General features: G+C 32.7%; 3 protein-coding genes across 3 annotated transcripts; 2 read left to right on the top strand and 1 right to left on the bottom strand.

Annotated features, from left to right (window-relative positions):
* Positions 1-1,889: 1,889 nt before the first annotated feature.
* Positions 1,890-6,071, bottom strand: LOC123678558 (gastrula zinc finger protein XlCGF57.1-like). The gene is made up of 10 exons (XM_045615649.1): positions 5,898-6,071; positions 5,127-5,321; positions 4,703-5,078; positions 4,582-4,653; positions 4,304-4,476; positions 4,092-4,208; positions 3,579-3,877; positions 3,304-3,434; positions 2,794-3,045; positions 1,890-2,134 (listed from the first exon to the last, which is right to left on the bottom strand). The coding sequence occupies exons 2-10, from the start codon at positions 5,271-5,273 to the stop codon at positions 1,953-1,955; spliced, it is 1,749 nt and encodes a 582-aa protein (XP_045471605.1). The 5' UTR covers positions 5,274-5,321; positions 5,898-6,071; the 3' UTR covers positions 1,890-1,952.
* Positions 6,072-6,331: 260 nt separating this feature from the next.
* LOC123678557 (NADH dehydrogenase [ubiquinone] 1 alpha subcomplex assembly factor 3) lies at positions 6,332-7,841 on the top strand. The gene is made up of 4 exons (XM_045615647.1): positions 6,332-6,602; positions 6,658-6,763; positions 6,977-7,035; positions 7,093-7,841. The coding sequence occupies exons 1-4, from the start codon at positions 6,541-6,543 to the stop codon at positions 7,442-7,444; spliced, it is 579 nt and encodes a 192-aa protein (XP_045471603.1). The 5' UTR covers positions 6,332-6,540; the 3' UTR covers positions 7,445-7,841.
* Positions 7,842-15,620: 7,779 nt separating this feature from the next.
* Positions 15,621-17,649, top strand: LOC123678556. Its single transcript, XM_045615646.1, has one exon. It carries the CDS (start codon positions 15,687-15,689, stop codon positions 17,049-17,051), a length of 1,365 nt encoding a protein of 454 aa, XP_045471602.1. The 5' UTR covers positions 15,621-15,686; the 3' UTR covers positions 17,052-17,649.
* Positions 17,650-20,299: the final 2,650 nt, after the last annotated feature.

Here is a 20,299-nt window from a genome sequence, read left to right as displayed (position 1 = left end):
ATCTCGTATAATTTTTGCGCCATCTATCGGAAATGGTTCAGAACCATCTGCTGTCGAGGTACTTCTCCACTCTAGGCATTCAATTTATTATGCAATCTTTATTACCGTCAGCTAAAGGGTGTTTTTTGTTAGAGCAATAGAACTTTAAATTGCAATAAAACAACGATGGATTATTCGATTGACATGAATTTTATTTATCCGCAAGATAATCTTGTGGCATTACATTTTAATTATGATTTCTGGCATATGACCGCCACGGCTGGCTCGGATGTAGTCCAATCTGGACGTCCAATTTTCGATGACTTTTTCCAACATTTGTGGCCGTATATCGCCAATAACACGGCGAATGTTGTCTTTCAAATTGGTCAAGGGTTTGTGGCTTATCCGCATAGACCAATGACTTTACATAGCCCCACAGAAAGTAGTTTAGCGGTGTTAAATCACAAGATCTTGGAGGCCAATTCACAGGTCCAAAACGTAAAATTAGGCGGTCACCAAACGTGTCTTTCAATAAATCGATTGAGGCACGAGCTGTGTGACATGTTGCGCCGTCTTGTTGGAACCACAGCTCCTGGACATCATGGTTGTTCAATTCAGGAATGAAAAAGTTAGTAATCAAGGCTCTATACCGATCACCATTGACTGTTTTTGAAGAAGTACGGATCAATGATTCCACCAGCCCATAAAGCGCACCAAACAGTCAGTTTTTCTGGATGTAACGGTGTTTCGACATACACTTGAGGATTAGCTTCACTCCAAATGCGGCAGTTTTGTTTGTTGACGTAGCTATTCAACCAGAAGTGCGCTTCATCGCTAAACAAAATAAAATGGACGTAGTGCGCGATACGTATTCCGTACAGAACCATTATTTTCGAAATAAAATTGCACTATTTGCAAGCGTTGTTCAAGCGTGAGTCTATTCATGATGAATTGCCAAACCAAACTGAGAATAAATCACTTGACATCTGTTAAATCGGTCCCCACCTTGAACAGTAATGCCAACTTAAAGTTATATACCTCGAAAAAAAACACCCGTTACAAATACACTAGTGACTTCTAATCTCCGCGACCACATCGTCAAATGAAAACTTCGTATGGTTGGATTACTATCTATTCTTCATATAATGATAATAAATTAAATGAGATGTAGTTTACTGCGACTTCATTGTTGTCGATTAATTTATGTAGGAGAGTGGTCCTGTAAATAAGATCCTGATGACATTCGGGATGAATTTTCAAGTGATTATATTATCACATATATAATTTTAATTTCGTATAACGAAGTAGCTTTGTCACATTTCACTTACTACCACCAATTTCTGTTTCATTAAATATGGAAGTATTTTGGGTTGCATATACAACGTAAATCCTTTTCATTCCAATAGGTTTGAAAATAATAGCATTACTGCCACATATTATCAGCCAAAAACTCCACCAATATCGTTCAACAATATCACTGTATAGTAATATTTTTTCCCCTTCCCAAATTCGGATTATCTTAAGAATGTGTTTAAAAATGATAGAAAATTTGTTATTATTAGAGGATTATTTCAAAAGGGGTTACTTCAAATAAGAAGCAATAAATTTGTATGAATACACATTCTGTATTTTTTTGAGCAATTTCCAATAGGTATCTAACACAATATTTTTAATTTTCACAATAATTTTAACCCTTTGAATTCAAAGGTTTTATTTTTCAATTCAGACTTTTCTTCGATAAAACAGACACGAATATTTCTTTTCAGTAGCTATTATTATTATTGAAAATAAATCAGTACATTTTATTCATCTTCATAAATGGATTGACAGTGACCATATTTTTTCAAGAATAATAATTTTTGAAAGAAAATGATCAGCCTTTTTTTCAGTTCATTATCGAATATCAAACGTATTTCTTTAAAATTTAATACTAGAAATAATACAATAAATAAAAAATACACCTCAAGATATATTCATAATTCAGTGTTATGAGTTCTTCTCATATGAATAGTAAGGGGGCCTGTTTGTGAGAATGATTTTTTACAAACTGTACAACTATAAGGTTTTTCTCCTGTGTGTATCCTCAAATGAACTTTCAATGTTGATGCTTGATAGAATCCTTTGTTACAGCATACGCATATGTAATCTCGATAACCTGCCAACATACATTTTTAATTTAATTTGAGTTGTTCAAAATAATAAATAGGCAAAGAGTAGTGGTATTATTTTGACAGATATGCAAGTATGTTTAATGTGAATAACGGACATGAATTTATTGGCATTGGATGCTCCATTTAGATACTCTTTTATTATATCTGCACATAATCCGAGTTCAATAACCTAGAAAGTGTGTGAAATCTAAAAATTAATAAAGCATGCCGTGTTTTGAACTTTTTGTTCTGAATTTATTTCTTCCTAATCCATTGTATTGATTTTTCAGATTTTCCTTATAATAAGAATTTTCAAATTTTTCTGATATCAATTTTGGTTCATCAGCTAACATTCAAATTTGAAACAAGTATTTTCTGTGAACCGCAACAATTTTGGTATATGAACTATGAAATAAGCATTGAAAAATAATTGAAAGGTACATTATTCTGATCTGAAATTCATTTCAAATATTGTTAAATGAGTTAAAGCCTATCAGGGATGTGCATAAGTGCCATTAATGTGATTGCAATGTCGAGATCACTGAACTTTGACTTGTGTCCTGAAAATTATTGTCCATGTGTAAGGTTCATTTACATACTAGTATCATAACTATTTATCATGTACTATTTGTCCAGAGAACTATAAAGAGCTTATTTGGCTCACCATTATGAGTTTTACGATGTAATTTCAGATCTTCACTTCTGGGAAAGGCCTTTGTGCACATATCACACTTATAAGGCTTCTCACCAGTATGAATTCTAACATGTTTTTTCAGTTGTGAAGAACTGACACACCCATGATTGCAGTACTGGCATACATATGGTTTCTCACCACTATGTGATCTTTGGTGTACCGTTAGTCTGGAAGGGTCTGGGAAAGCTTTACCACAAGTTGAGCACACATAAGGCTTTTCTCCTGCTCATAAAAAGTGATTCCATTAATTCCAGTTTATTAATAGTAAATATCATTTCAAATGGTCTCTATTTGATAACTATTAATTTATCGAGGTGAATTAAAACAAGCTCAAGATTTTGGCTTCAAAAAGAGATAGAAAAGCGTCATTTCCAGCAAAAGAAAAACACAATGAAATAAATTACTTTCTAAAGAGGAGTATTGATTAATTATCATTTCACAACAGACTTTTTTCCAATTCGAATGAAAATATTCTAGTACCTGTATGGGTTCTTTTATGAATAATTAGATTACTGGAAGTAGTGAACCCTTTCCCACAAAAAGAACAAATGTGATCTTTGAGTCCAGTATGGGTCTTCATATGCATTGCTAAAGATCCAGAACCACAAAGCCTTGAAAATCAATAGATGTGTTAATGATGCAAAAATGTTAATATTCTGAAAATATTCAATTCGAAAAATTATGACATTCACTCATGCTCAAAATCCTTGCAATTGCAGAGCAATTTATAAACTTTCTAGTAGAAAATATTTCACCTTTTACCACAGAGGCTGCAAACATGCGTTTTGAGCTTTAGATGTGTTTTAGAGTGAACTGCTAGGCTTGTATATCTTGAAAATGCTTTTCCGCATGTTTTACACTGGAAAGACTTTTCATTAGCATGGGCTCTGGTGTGTTCTAATAACCTGAATGACTGGGCAAAAGACTTAGAACAGATTTTGCAGGAATAAGGCTTTTCCCCTGTATGAGTTCTGATATGACGGGCTAAATCATCTGACCTTGAGAAACCTTTACCACATTCATTGCAGAGATGTTTTTTTGTGCCATCATGAACCTATAATGAAAAACAAATTAAAAACTACTAAATTAATTAATCGATATACTCTCAAATTGGAATTTTAGTGGAATCAAGTAAAAATTTGACACAATGGAAATTAATTATTGAAAAAGATAAACTAAAATCAAGATAACAATTACTTATACTAACAATCAATGCTGTCTCATATCTAATAATTTAATTTTGTATTCGTAATTACGGATATTCTTACTTTCATATGGCGACTCAATGTACTGGCACTAGAAAATGGTTGTTGACATTTGTTGCAAATATGAGTTTTCTTGGCTTTCATAGCAGTCGGAATTTCCAAGTGAATAGACATATGATTCTAAAAAAAATATTACATACAAAACCTTTGAAATGACTCATAATTTGCTCAGAATCCACTTAATTATTTCATCTTTAATATTGATTATTTATTACCTCAAGATCTTCCTTAGTAGTGAAGCAGCTAGTACAATTTTCACATAAATAAAGAGGTTGACTTGTTTCATCTTGAATTGGACCAATATATTCATCGGGACATAAACTCCTACATTCATTTTTTTCTAATACTGTTTCACATTTTGTTTTGATAGTAGAATAACCACAATCAACTAAAAATATTTTTGAGATATACACGATCACAAAGCTGGCTATCTTTATTCGTGTACATAATATGTAATAACTAATTCAATTTAAGCATATTCTGAGATACTAACCATCAATATCTCCATTCAATGTCGACTCTATTTGATCTACTTCATGATTACTAGAATTATTCTGAAAATTACCTGAAATTCATTGAACTCTCATTTGAACTATTTTTTATTCAATACTCACCAGCAATTCTGTTGTTTAAGGAGGCACTAATTTCCGGCATATCTTCTGAAGTATTTCTCTCAAAGTTTTCAAGAATTTTAATATCTAGTAAATCTGATTCTAATGAAATACTACTCAAATTAGTCAGTTTTATGTCACAAGATGGATCGATTGGCTTTTCTATCTGATCCAATTTTTCACTTATTTCATCTGAATTGTCCAAAGTGTTGCTTTTCTGATGTTTCATTTTATTTGGTGATTCAGTATATATTTTCCCTAGTATCTGCCTTAGTGTTAAGTCTGATCGTTCACATATTCCTTTGAATGAATAGGTTTTATTAATGTAATCAACACATTGATCGCATACTTGACTAGGCAAGCCATCATTTTCCAAAATCTAAAATTCAAAATGTAAAAATGGAAATAAGTGACTCAGCTTTTTTACCTGAATATTGGTGTAAGACTGCAGCATCTGTAATAAACTAATGTTTTCACCATTGTATTCATCTACACTAAAGACAGATTTAGATACATTTTCTTCTGATAGACAAGTTCTACAAATTTTGTCAATATGTACTGTTTCTAAAGTCATATCCTTGACTTAAACTATTTCAGTCAATATATATTTTGAATAGGTTTCCTACAACAAGTATGCACCTTTCAAATTAGAATACAAAATTTTTCAAAATATTGAATTAATAACGTATTCGACTGGCTGCACCAGTTCGAATTAATTCGAGCTAAATATGTAATTTAGCACTACAAAAATTCGAATTAATTCGCACTATTGCAGCCAGTCGAATACGCTATTAGTGTGCATGTAGGCAGATCGAATAAACAAATAATAATTATGCAAAGAGCGCATCCTTTTCATTGAAGATTTTGGACGTTTTTAATTATGAAAATATAAGGTTATCAATAAAGGGCAACATTTTGGCTGTTTCTCACTTGATAATTATTACATGCAATCGTTTATTAGCAACATAAAAGTTCTCTATCAATAAAAAATTATAGAGTTATTTTGCAACATGATTGCCTCTCGAAACATCATTCGAGTTATATATGTAATTTTCTTCTTGATTTATACATAAAACGATCATTCCTCAGAGTAATAAAATAAATATTTATATTTTATTGCTGTGAGGATACTTTATTAGTATCATTGTATAAAGAACTTCTTTATACAATGTTATTATATAGTACAATGTATAGATACCTAATATCTATAATGATAGTTGTTTGTACGAATTTTTAATAACTTCTTTGGAAGTGAGGATTCCTTCTGATTCTGATCTGATCCCAAGAAGGTACGTTATGTGTAAACAATTATTATTTATTATGTCTGATTTTTCCTTTTCTTCAGCTATTTAATATTTTCAAACTGTCAAGGTCAAGTTGACAATCTCAAACACAGAACAGTAATATTTTTAACATTCTGATTTCTGGCACAGAACCCAAGTTTTGTAAATTTGATGGAAAACAATACATTTCTCCACTCCGAACTCAGTGGCTCCGCAAAAAATACAATTTTCTCCTTCTTCCATCCAATATATGATATTTCATTATTTCCAAGGCAAACAAACTGCCAAAAGATCTTAAAAAATATTATAATCTGTCTCTGTAGCCTAACCAAATACTACTCTGTGGCCAAACTCTCTTTCTAGCCCTTAACCTAGCTAAAAAAGGGCCGAGAAAAATTTGTATTTATTGAATAAGAGAAGGAATTCCCAGAAATGTTTAAAAATTATGAACAATTACATGCATTCACTGCTTTTTGAGACTTATTAAATTATTTATAATAAAAATAAACACAACTTATGTACTAATTGGTAGCCAAGTTAGAAAAGATCCAAAATAAAATGAATTCTTCTATTCTCAGATTGTTGGCTAGAAATAATCAAATACCTCGTATTTTGAAACGGTAACTGCAATTTTTACATGTTTATCATTCATCAGTAATAATTCTTTGTTTTCAGTAATTTTTTTCAATCAGTTCCCCGAAAATCTTATGGCGAAAAAACTATAACAACAATATTGAATTCAGAGGCAGATAATGGTCTCATGATAGATGCTTATAGTGAAGTAAGTGAAATTGCATTGTATGAACCTCGGATTATACTTGAATAATAAAATGAATAATTTTCAATTTGAATGCAGTCATTGAAAAAACACAATAACGAAAAGTTACTCAATACTAAAATTGTTCATATTATATTTCTGCCATAAAATGTGCAAATTATTTATCATTTTCTTATATCTCAACTTTTTGTATACTTATTCAACAATATTCTCTAGGTTGGTTTCAGACTGAATAATAATTTCACGGTGTTAGGTCCAATGATAATTTTTCCTAGGTAAAACCTGCATCGAAGTTTCATATCAATTCACATTAAAAAACTTTTTTATTTTAGATCTGTTATATCATGGAACATAAATGATGCGTCAGAAATCAATGAAGAATCATTGAGCCTGTTCACTGTGCTAGAACCGAAAGTTGATTTAATTGTCCTTGGATTAGGGGATGACACGGATAAACTTCCCAAATCCTTCAATATCCTGAAATTTATGAGAAAGTATAACTTGGCTGTAGAAATTTTGCCAACAACTAAAGCTTGTCCAACATTCAACTTTTTAAGTTATGAAGGGCGATATGTTGCAGGAGCTTTGATACCCCCTTCAAAAATTGAAGCTAGTGATGACGATATAATGAGAACAAAACTCAGGTATCAGAAATTATATGAGCAAGAAGACCCTGTGTTCTAGAAAGTTATTAAAGTAATAAGTTGGTCTGAAAAAAATTTTTTTTCATGTAAAATATGAAGTATTTTTTTTTTATAATAATGGCATCGATTGCTGAGATTATTAGCCGAATATATTAAGTATTTACTATTTTTTGTCACAAAGAGATATGAAAGATATTTATCTTCTAATATTGAATTCATTGATTCTATATTCTATGTCTTTCTGTAGAATATTAATTTGATTTTTTCCCTTAACTCCAATAAATTAAAAGGTCTCCCATAGCTCAAAGTGCTTGAGGATAAAAAGCTTTAATTCATTGGAGATAAGAGATAGATGACATTATATTTTTTCTGTAACTACAACCTCATTTACCTTTGTAAATATTGTTTTCATTAGAATTTTTAGTTGACCAGTATAATACCAGTATTTTCTTTACTACTCCTTTTCGTAAAATTCCCAAGTAACATCTGCTAATACTCACAACTGCTGTGTATTTGGATGGTCTAGTGAAATGTCTGTGAAGCACAAAATACACAAAAAATGAGTCCAAGGCAATTACCAATATTCACTTATTATAGTGACTTGTCGATAGCGCAGATCCGGACTGGAAAAAAAATATTTTTATGTTACATCTTGTAAAACACCCTGTACATCATTAGCGGAAATTTTGTATTCGGAATCCAAGAATTGTACGAACGTTAACTCTCGAACAGCAGGGCCGTTGCCAGGACCGGCTTACCGGACATTTTGCCAGGGCGCTAACTTGGTTAAAGTAATTCTAGAGATAACTGTTTTTTGAATTTATTTTCAATTGGTACTTGTTGAAAAAAATTTTTTCTTAGTGAAAATACCATGTCTTTATAGTAAAATAAAAAATTGTTAAGCGCCAATTTTATTGAAATCGGAAAGGTGCTTTCAATTCAACTGGTTATGAAAATACAACTAGGTACTAAATGCATCTTTAAGAATAGTGTCGCCTTTTTATTATAGATAGTATCGTTCTATTGAAAAATTTGGGGCTCTTGATGGATTCGGCAAAACATCCTTTGATCAATTTGACTTAGTGTTTTCAAGTTTAAAAATACGATTTCAAATGAAATTGAAAAGATTCCTGAGAGGAATAGCAGAGGCTCCTTAAAAGAAAATTCATGAACCCGCAGTTCGAAAGTTTAAAAAAAATATATAAATTATTATACAGGGTGTTCCAAATTAAGTCGGCACCATTGCCAACTCCGTTATTATTGATGCTACGGTGTCGGTTAAATGGGCAAACTGGTAGCATATTTAGTGGTCTTCTCGATGCCGAAAACAAAACAAAAATTGACAGTCGCGTTGTCATAATATTTCATAGAATGATATTTTTTCAATGGAACACCCTATATTTTTGCATGCTTTTCGATTCGTTATAACATTCTCTTAGAGTTTTTCTGCGATAAATGCAAGGCAGGCGGCTGACAATGTAAATAGTGTTTATGGTCCAGATAGTGCAACAGCCAATCACGCGCAATTATGGTTCCGTCGATTCCGTTCCGGTAATTTCGATGTCAAAAAGGTACTGGAAAACCAATTGTCGAAAATACCGCTAAAAGCATGTACAGGGTGGGTAAATAAACGAGGTGAGCGGCTATATCTCAGGATCCACTCATCGTAGAGACTTTTGCGGTAAAAACTTTTACCACTAAAGTGTACATGAAAACACACTGGAAATTGTTTTGAAGTTCATACCTCTACCGCTAGGGGGCATAATAGCTATCGTCGAGTAGAAAAATGAATTTCACTCGAAAATGTTTCATATAAAGTTGAAGAAAAAAATAATCACTGTAATCCTTGGAAAGTTCTCGTTCTTTTTGAATTGCCACTTTCGATTTTACGACATCAAATAAAGTTAGGAGAAAGGGAGAAATCTGACTGATTGAAATGCCTTTAACTTCAGTTTGGCTCAACATTTTTGAGCAAATTAGATCTCGTCTAAGAGATAATATCTTGATGATTGAGGACAAAATATACTCATGATAAATTTGCATTTGCTGCTTTCGATAGGGGGCGCTAAGTCAGAAGTTCATTGATTTGTTCATTTTACTCCGAAATTTCAAATGTAATGATAGGATTTACTTAACAGAAACAGAAGTTCCATCAAATTTGCATGAAAAAACCTGAAGGTCGCAAAGCGATAATTTCAGGCGTTCTGGAGTTATGGCCGAAAGAAGATATTCTTCAACTGATGCACTGCGAAAAACCAAATTGTGTCTTTAGGTTCTGACAAAAACAGAAATCCCAATTGATATTAGGTCTATGTGGTAAACCCTCTTAATCATTAAGGTCGATCAGACGCAAAACGATTACAGAGCCATCTGCTACGAATTGTGAAAAATTGTTCGCACAAAACTTTTGTACTTTTTGCAGTTCAATTCGAATCTGTAATAAAAAAAGGGGTTCATTAGAGGGAATCAAATGAAAAAGGTTCAGGCATGAGTGAACTTCCCCCTCAAAACCATAAATTTTATCTCGAAACATTTTTTCGTGAGATCGTAAGATGCTTTCTCTATTTCAGTATCGTAATGAGTTCATTACAGTTCTAAAAACAGTGCTGTAATGAACTCATTACAGCATCGTTTTCAGATATATTTTTCGTTTTGTGGTTGTCTATGCTGACTTCCAATCCTATCAAAATTCAACAAACGTCAATAATTGTCAATATAATATAAATTGGGGATATAGTGAACTGATTTGCTACATTATTCGCAAATTCTCTTAATTCTGGTAGTGTTAAATCGATTTCGTCAGACATAATTCACGAATTTAATGGGTAATTGTAAATTATGTCTAAATTCGAAACATACGATTCATATTCAAATTCCGTAATCTGTCAATTTTCGTAACAGTAACACCAACTGCCAAGATACAATACAAAAATCACTAGGATATATAATCTGAATTTTTCATTGAATTTCATCGATATTTCGCAAAACTTGTCTGAAATAGAGAAAATATCGTCTAATACTCGTTCCAGAAGGCAATTCCAACACTCATGCGTTCCAAAACTCGCTCCTTCGTCGCTCGTTTTCGAATTTCGCATTCGTATTGGAATAGGAGCCCATTCTGCAACTTGTTTTAGAATATACTATTCTTTTCGAGATTTTTGACTGATTCAAATTTGAAAAATCACCCGGTATACTATAATTTATAAGGGTCATTAATACCGTGGATGTGAAATAAACAAAACCTTCACATTTTGTACGTCAGTGCTCTCCAATTTATTGTTTCAGAAATCATTCTATGTTCAACAAGAAATTCAAAAAACCGTACAGCGCAATACTATATATGCGATAATATAGATACACGTTTTTTAAACTGCTTTTTCATTTGGATATTTTTTCACACATGTTCAGTGAAACGCAGACTGGGTATTACAGACTTAGTACATCTCTTGACTTGGCGTGTCCCTATTTCGAATAAATTTCAAGTAAAAATAAAACCATGAACAGCAGACTGATACAAGAACTGAAAGATCTGCAATATCTAATTGGAGGTAATGAGGTCCAACGGGTTCACTTTGGAAATGCATGTAAATTATGCTTCTCACAATTTCAAGTGGAACCTTGCGTATGCGAAGAAGTTAAATACTGTTGTGACTTGCATCGAAAAAAAGATCGACTAGACCATGAACAATTGTGTAAACTCTTACAAACCCGTACATTTCCCGAAGACCTCAGCGCAGAAGCTTTCTACGAAAGGAACCTCAATTTTATCGAAACAATGAAGGAATATCTGAATACAAATCGTTTGACACATTATCAAAGAGAATTGTGTATGGTGCCTTGGGTTTGTATTGTTTGTTTCACGAAAAAAAATTTAAGTAATTGGTGTGCTATGTGTCGCGCTGTTATTTACTGCTCCGAGGAACACAAAAAAAAGGACGCAGAGAGGCATAAGCTAGAGTGTGAAAAGATTGGTTCATGCAGAATGTTTTCTTCACTGGGATACGAACGAGGATTCAAAATGGTTCCGACAAAATGCAAGTACATTCCTATTCGGCCGAAACAAAGGCATTTTCCGAAGGATATAACCGGTCTGATGAAAATCGTTCAGAAACAATTGAGGGCGCCAACACTTATTGCTCACATCTTCAGTCTTGGTATTTTCTCAGACCGTTTCGCACCTGCAGGCACCATCCTTTCAATACTTGACTCGCTCAACATCATCACCAATCGGAAATACAACTGGTTGCCGGAAAAAAAATTAGTGAAAGTGATTGACAAATCTCGAGCGAAAAACGCAAGAGATAAGTATAGTGGTTGTTTAGTCATTCATTTTGTAGTTGCTAGTGATTATGAACTACTACAGGTGAAATGGGGCAACTTGATTGGATTGTTCCTGGATTGGATAATAAACGTATATAGTATCAAAATAATATTGGTTGGCGAAGATCTCTCTGGATGTCCACTGCCAGATTTTGGAGAAATGGGCGATTTCGTCAATTGTGAAATGTATCCAACGCAGTACAAGAACGTGGTCGACCGTTTAGAGCGCCCTGATGTAATTGTCATGTTCAATATTGGATATCCTAAGATGAATAGTTTCACTGAGCTAAATGATCCAGATAGTTTAAAAAGTATATTTAAACATAAGGATGTACCAGTGATAATCACAACTCCGTTTAGAGCGTTTTTCGACCAACTATTCGCATTGCCATTTATGGTTAACAATGTTGAAAAAATTAAAAATGTTGAAGTCAATCAGTATAATGAATTTAGATGTTTAAGATGTTTTAATAGATACGGTTTCGAATGTCGCCACTACAATGAACTCAGTGTTGTATTTAAAAGAAAAAACTGACCCACAATTTAATACTTTTAACTGTTGTTAGTTTTGTATTGTTTTGTTATTTGTTTGTACGATGACTCATCTGATCATGTGTTTTTAATTTTTAATAGGATATAATATTTCTCAAAAAAGCAAGTTATGGTTCAATATTATTAGTGATTTCAATAGAATATACCTATATTTGACTGACCTATAGTTAGAATATATCTTATGATTTTTGTGTGAGATCATATTTTAATATGAAATATATTTTTTGAAAAATGTGATTATATCAATGTGAACCGATCTGAAGAACTGAATTATAATTTTAAAGAAAATGCTTTTCATTACTAAAAAGTAAAAAGTTGCTTATTTATTTTATGACAAGATTTTGAATTGAATATGTGAAAAATTTGTTTCTGGGTTATTAATCTCTGAAAATGCAAAATAATGACTGAAATTTTGTATCAGTAAACAATGCCAAATATCTGAGGCATGTGAGCATAAGTTTAGTTTCCTTTGATAAATTATTTCTTAGAATGCAAGGGCCTAGATCTTTTTTTCTTGGGGGGATGTAATCGAAAAACTTTTTTTTTCAATACAACGTTTACTAATATCTGAGAAAAGTTTGATAACGAAGTTTGAAACAAAATTTACCCGAAATAATAGCATTTTTTTGATTCGAATGGTCATATCATTCGATTGTTACTAAATTGGAGGTAAGAAGAAAAATGAAAAATTCCTTGAATAATTTTAAGAATAGAATGCCCTATACATGGTACCACGAATTCTTTGTTTTCGATATACAGAGTGTTTCTTGTAGTCCTACTATTTTGTGATGCGTATAACAGTTTATCGAATCTTTATTGATCTGCTAAACAGATTGGGTATATACCAAAACTTATAATTAATTATTTTTTCATCACAACTCACTGGATCTTATAATAATTCGAATTCTCCTGAGGATTACTGAAGAATTGTTTGACAAGAACCGACAAGAAACCATAAAGTGTAGTACTGGACCACAGTTTCTCTTTACATTTATTCTTAACCACCAGTGGTTTACAAAAAAAAAGTTGTGGTGGAAAGGAGCAAGCCCTCTTCCAGAAAAAATATCACCCTATAGATTTGCATTGAACATGATAAAAACTTAAAATTGGAATATCTATGCCAAATTCAAGTCAAATATCTTGTGTGAAGGTGCTACGAGAAAAAAACTTGAATTTCAACATTTGTATCTCGAAACCAAATCGTTTCCGGACTTTACTTCTTGAAATGATCCAAGAAATCTATCGTTTTCGTTTATACCTCCAATTAAGAAACCCCCTGTATAGTCAATTCGATGCAATAAAAGTAATAATCTTGAAAGCGATAATAAAATCATAAACCGTAAAAGGGTCCGATTTTTTGCTACCGTGTCGATTTTAAAGAAAAGTAAAAAGAGTAAGTATCGGTTCATTTTAGCTGCTTTCCAGTGAGGTGCGTGTCACCCCTGGGCTCGGCGCACTAGAGCGTCGTACCCCCAGAACCCCCATTTCTACGCTCTTGTTAGAATACATCACTTAGAAGCTAAGATTTGTTTTTTATGTTTCTATCCCGACTCTCCTAATTCCTGTGAGATCTGTCAAAAGCTTTTACGAGGAGGACCGGTTCTATTCTGTGTAGGCTTTGTTACTGTGTCCCATCGCCACTTCAGGCACAGCACTGTTAATTTTGACCTTATGTAAACTTTTTCGATACTAGGTATTCAGGATTTTATGTGGTGGAATTTTCTAGATGCCTAGAAATTATGATGGTCACAAAATATTTTTCATTACGAAACATTTCTAATATAATATTCCGTAACACTCCGTATATTTTTCGAATGTAATGTTGCAACGGGTGTTTTTTTTTCGAGGTATATAACTTTAAGTTGACATTACTGTTCAAGTAGGCGACCGATTAAACAGCTGTCAAGTGATTTATTTTTAGTTTGGTTTGGCAATTCATCATGAATAGACTCACGCCTGAACAACGCTTGCAAATAGTGCAATTTTATTTCGAAAATAATGGTTCTGTGCGGAATACGTATCGCGCATTACGTCCATTTTAGCGATGAAGCGCACTTCTGGTTGAATGGCTACGTCAACAAACAAAACTGCCGCATTTGGAGTGAAGCTAATCCTCAAGTGTATGTCGAAACACCGTTACATCCAGAAAAACTGACTGTTTGGTGCGCTTTATGGGCTGGTGGAATCATTGGTCCGTACTTCTTCAAAAACGATGATGCCCAGAACGTTACAGTCAATGGTGATCGGTATAGAGCCATGATTACTAACTTTTTCATTCCTGAATTGAACAACCCTGATGTCCAGGAGCTGTGGTTCCAACAAGACGGCGCAACATGTCACACAGCTCGTGCCACAATCGATTTATTGAAAGACACGTTTGGTGACCGCCTAATTTCACGTTTTGGACCTGTAAATTGGCCTCCAAGATCTTGTGATTTAACACCGCTAGACTACTTTCTGTGGGGCTATGTGAAGTCATTGGTCTATGCGAATAAGCCACAAACTCTTGACCATTTGGAAGACAACATTCGCCGTGTTATTGCCGATATATGGCCACAAATGTTGGAAAAAGTAATCGAAAATTGGACGTCCAGATTGGACTACATCCGAGCCAACCGTGGCGGTCATATGCCAGAAATCATATTTAAAATGTAATGCCACAAGATTATCTTGCGGATAAATAAAATTCATGTCAATCGAATGATCCATCGTTGTTTTATTGCAATTTAAAGTTCTATAGCTCTAAAAAAAACACCCTTTATAAAGTGTAGAATAGAATTTATGAACAATTTTTGGTTGTAGATCTTCTTGTTTGGAATATAACTAAAACATATCAAAAATTCAGCCAATTTGTCAGGAGTACACTTTCCCAAATAAAATATGCGGTAACCTCTACTTCTTTTTTCATTTTTCTGATTTTGCATGCAGGCCGAGAAATTAAGGGTGCTACCATTCCAAGTGGATACACTGTATGTATGTAAAATTTGATGAATAAAATTGAATAATAATTGAGTGATGAAATTTTTGCTGAATAACTTAGAATTATAGTACATAATTCATACGATATTATAACAAGTAGATAATTTAATACTTAGTGTTAAAATATATGTTGGATGAAGTAATTTGAACTACTTGTGAAGAAATATTCAAATAAATATCCGTTATTTTACTAAGTAAGTATTTATAAATAGAAATATCTTTTTGTTCTATTAATTTTTCAACAGTATTATTCTATTCATGAATTTCCAAACATATTAGTTTTAGAAAAAGCAGGAAAAACAAGAACACAGAAATCCATAAGAGTAAACAAGTAAGTAGATAATAAATTTTTTCTTACATATTAATTCCCTTGTTTTCCATGTGTTGATCAAATTTTCAATTTTTAACCTGCTTCTGACCAACAACTAACAATGATCAAATTAAACAATTCCTTAGGAAAACACAATTGTGACGAAAAAATTCTCGAAAATTATAAATCGAAATATCGCAACAGAGTATACTATGGAAACGTATGTAATTATTGCTTCGACGTAAAGATACCATTGAAGAAATGCTCACAATGCTCCTCAGTAAGTTACTGCTCCAAAGAACACCAGCTCAAAGACTGGAAATTCCATAAACCGACCTGCATCGCTCTTAACGAAGTAAAAAAAAAAGTGGCATACCCAAAAGCATGCACCGGCGTTGAATTCTTTCAATATAGACACGAACTTTTGTCGGAATTGAGACGATATCGTAATTGGGAACCTTATCGGGAGCTAAGCCTGCACGAAACAGAAATTTGCTTTCTACCCCGGGTATGTGCAATCTGCTACAGTCAGCATGTGACAATCGATTGCCAAAAATGCTTGTCTGTCTCCTATTGCAGCGAAAAACACAGTGCTCAGGACAAGGCAGTACACAACAAGCAGTGTAGGAAACTCGAACTGTGCAAGGTTTTCAATTCTCTAGGGATGGAAAACGGTTTCAAATTGAACAAAGCCATAAACTACGTTTACCAACCTATCAACCGCAACATTAAGGAGTTCCCTGACAGTTTGTTTGATGTGGGCATGCTTATACAGAAGGAATCAAGAGCATTGGACACTGAAGAGGAGTTCGTAAATATGATGGTTTTCTTAGATCCTTTCGCTCCTGCAGCTTTTATCATACACGTACTGGAGAACTCTGGCTGTGTAAGGAAACGGTACTTAAAATCGAAATTGCCGACGAGAAAAAGAGAAAAATTTGGATTGCAGAAGAAAAATTCCACCTTGACCATCCACTTGGGTATAGCTAATGACTTAGAATTATTTTACGAATGGGACAAGATCGCTCGTTTGTTAACTGACTGGTTCATCAATATTGATAAAGTACAAGTAATATTGGTTGGTCCGTTCCTCGAAAACAAAACCATACCAGAGTACGACCAGAGTCTCGATAATATCGAGGTTATAGTGTATCCAGTATGTTACTATGAAGCTGAAGATCTGCCAATTCCTGACATTGTAGTTTTCTTCGAATGGACACGGATATTACGACAATCAGAAACTCCATTTACAGAAGCTCAGTTAGAGACGATTTTCAAGTACCAAAATGTTCCAGTTGTTTTCTCATCCGGTGGTTCTAGAAAATTCGATGCGCTTCAAAAAATCATTTCCAAGAAAGAAAATGTAAATTGTCTTGCAAATCTTAAAGAAAGTTTCTTTCTGGAATCGAAACCTTATAGACTTTGGGTGGATTTTATGACAGTCTACGTAAGAAATCGATTGTACAGTATTTATATGAAAAGTTAACTCAGTTTTATTCCAACAATTTAAATTTTTACCTAATTCGTTTTCGAAGGTTTGTTTATATACTTACTAATGTACGTACCGAATATGTTTGTTCTATTTATGTTTATCCTAAATTTTTGAATCATGAAAAATTTTATAACTTCTTACTGAGACAATATTGAAACTACTTATACCATTGTATGAAGATGGGATCTTTATATAATGCTTATTAATTAATTGCTTGCCAGGAAGTATTGATGAATATTAGGTATATTATAATTTTTAAGGTAAGAATTTTAGTAAAATCTTTGACATTAGATGCATATACATATATTTTATTAATTCTTATAACTCCTTACTAAGGCAATATTGAAATTAATCATACCATTGTATGAAGATATAGGGTCTTTATATAATGCTTATTAATTAATTGTTTGCCAGTATTAGGTATATTATAATTTAAGGTTAAAATTTAAGTAAAATATTTTACATTTGATACACATACATGTATTTCATTTATTCATTTACAGATATCTACTAGCCATATGAAAATTTTGGAAAAATATTTTCAATTTTGTAATCAATCTATTTTCGACAGAAAAATAAAACCTTAACAGTAGTTTATTATTACCTTTTTCTCATAGAATATCTAGGTATCATATGCATTTGATTACAAAATAAGAAAAAATCAGAAGAACATTGTGACATTCCTTATTTGCATGCACTTTTAGTTTACGACAAAATTCTCGATCATTACAATGGATACAGTACATTTTTGAGCACTCGTTCCTCGATCACACCAACTCTTTTACGCTATTCTGACTTGTGTGTTGTAAAAAATACAAAAAAATATCTGTTGGTTCCATGGGTGCGAATGGCCCATAAATGACGAGCGTTCAAAAGCTCCTGACTTCATATCATTGTTTCTCTCTTAAATTTTTTTTTGTTTAATGCTTCAATTTTTATTTTTTTTTACTTTAATGGCGCGGTCAACACGAAATTTTGTATAAAGCTAAATATTATTATATTATATTTATACTTGCAAAATCTCAACTACGTAGGATCTATAGAGTTACGAAATTATTAGATAATTTAAGACCATTCAACATTACGCATGAAACTTTAAATGGTTATTAATGAAGATTTCTCCATAAAATGAACTTTACTTTCCTTTGAAATCGACACGGCAGTAAAAAATCGGACTGTTTTACGGTTTATTATAGCTATCAAGATGAGCACTTTTATTGTACTACGACTTACGAGTATGTATATCTATGTCCGAGATTTATTATTTTCCTTTACCTATCCGCTTTGTCGGCGTTGCCCCTCATTTGCCATCTGTGATTTTTGCAGAACTTATACACTCAACCCGTTGTTTTCGTTATTTGTATCATTCACATCACAAACTTTCATTACCATATCAAAGAACTGAACTGAATAATTCGCATCGAAAAATTGTCTGGGCTGTGTTGTATAATTTATTGTGTTTCATTCTAGTTGATAGAATTCATGAATTCTTTCAAACTACGAATTAATTTAAATCAAAATGACGTAATCTTCCTAGAAAATGTAATTGTATTTGCTTTGCAGCAAAAATAATTACTAACCATCAATTTTTTGAGAAGATTTGAACCTATTTATTTCAATTCATCACATGGTATTGGAAGAGGAGTATAAAAAGAAATTTTGAAAATTAAACCTTTCATTTTCTATATATTTCTTCTCAATGAGAGATTATTTAATGCTCTTCTAAACTGCATATTTCCTATCCTTCTTTTGTAAGAAAAAATCAAATCCATGAAAGCTTCAACTTAATGGAGTCAATTTTCAATGTTAAAAAGTTGACTGGTTCGTCATCAGTGAATCGAATTTTGTCTTTTGAGATGATAGGTATTCAGCTCAAAACTCAAAAATGATTGGCATTGTAAAGAAATGATAGAGCAGAGTTAGTAGAAAAAACTCGATTCTATAATATCAAAATTTTAATTGACCACAATTCCACTCACAATCTACGCCCATGTATCATCATATTTTAATTTACAAAGATGCCATAAAGAAGAACACTGATATCTGTGATATTCCGTCTCGAAGTTTTTTATAATTGTTGTTATTTTATTTTATTTGACGTGTTCGATTCTTATGATCGTTCTGAATTTTTATATTCCGTAAAGTTTTCGGTTTTTTTTTTGTATAATTTATCAAAATGGAACGAAATTCCGTTGATAATCTCGAAAATTATAAATGGGAACATTTGGGTAGAATGTACTATGCTAACCGTTGTAACTCCTGCTTTTCTTCAAAGAATCTTAGGAAATGTGGAATGTGTGAATCTGTCACCTATTGTTCTAAACAACATCAGATAGAAGATTGGACATTCCACAAACCAACCTGTATTGCATTGAAGAAAATCAAGAAGAAAGTTCCTTTCCCTGAGGAAATTAACTCCAGATCGTTTTATAGGTATAGGATTGAACTCCTCTCACAAATGGCTAAACTGAGATCTTTGCCACATCATTCTCTTCTCTCAGAGTACGAACAACAAATATGCATGCTACCCTGGGTTTGCACAGTTTGTTTTAAAAGACCTTCGAAACATTACTATTGCAGGAAATGTCTATGCATAGCTTATTGCAGCGATGAACACAAAGAAGTCGACAAGAAATACCATGAAACATACTGCTGGGCTTGGTGTCTGTGCAGAATCATAAATTCATTGAATTTTGAAAGGGGCTTTGAGGTACAAGATTTTATTCCATATGTAGGGATAGATAAAAACGTCAGTGTTTTTCCTGAAGATAAATTCTCATTAAGTGAAATCATGCAAAATATATACGCCATAAAAGATGAAAAAATTTCTTTAGATGAGTGTATTAACGTATCCACGTTCATTGAGATCTATATGCCTGCAGCCATCATTATAAACGAATTTGAACTTGCAGAGTTAATACAGAATAGACATTTGGTTACCAAATCACAAAAAACGAAAAGTTGTAGCGGAAGACAGCGTAAATTGTTATTGACAAGGGCACAAAGATTACTGAAAAAAACTTTTGTTATTCACTTCCCTATAGCTGATTACGATGAATTGTCATTTGAATGGAATCAAATTGCCGAGCTTTTAACAGATTGGATTACTAACATAGAAAAGGTTGAGGTACTACTGGCAAGTTCTGAGCTCAGAAAATACGAAACACCAAATTTTGGGCCCCTGAATAAAGTTGAGATTGCTGTTCACAAACTAGAATACGAGAAAGTGAAGAATTTGACTA

The sequence above is a fragment of the Harmonia axyridis genome, chromosome 4, assembly GCF_914767665.1.
Source record: "Harmonia axyridis chromosome 4, icHarAxyr1.1, whole genome shotgun sequence".
Taxonomy (NCBI): domain Eukaryota; kingdom Metazoa; phylum Arthropoda; class Insecta; order Coleoptera; family Coccinellidae; genus Harmonia; species Harmonia axyridis.
This window is presented reverse-complemented; position numbering and strand designations above follow the sequence as displayed.

Bases quoted from the DNA above. Each gene is read 5' to 3' on its own strand.
- LOC123678558 (XM_045615649.1), bottom strand. From the start codon at position 5,273: ATGACTTTAGAAACAGTACATATTGACAAAATTTGTAGAACTTGTCTA. The intron at 5,079-5,126 runs GTAAAAAAGCTG...TTTGAATTTTAG, and splicing joins AGTCTTACACCAATATTCAG to ATTTTGGAAAATGATGGCTT. The intron at 4,654-4,702 runs GTGAGTATTGAA...AATGAATTTCAG, and splicing joins CTTAAACAACAGAATTGCTG to GTAATTTTCAGAATAATTCT.
- LOC123678557 (XM_045615647.1), top strand. From the start codon at position 6,541: ATGAATTCTTCTATTCTCAGATTGTTGGCTAGAAATAATCAAATACCT. The intron at 6,603-6,657 runs GTAACTGCAATT...CTTTGTTTTCAG, and splicing joins ATACCTCGTATTTTGAAACG to TAATTTTTTTCAATCAGTTC. The intron at 7,036-7,092 runs GTAAAACCTGCA...TTTTTATTTTAG, and splicing joins CCAATGATAATTTTTCCTAG to ATCTGTTATATCATGGAACA.
- LOC123678556 (XM_045615646.1), top strand. From the start codon at position 15,687: ATGATCAAATTAAACAATTCCTTAGGAAAACACAATTGTGACGAAAAA.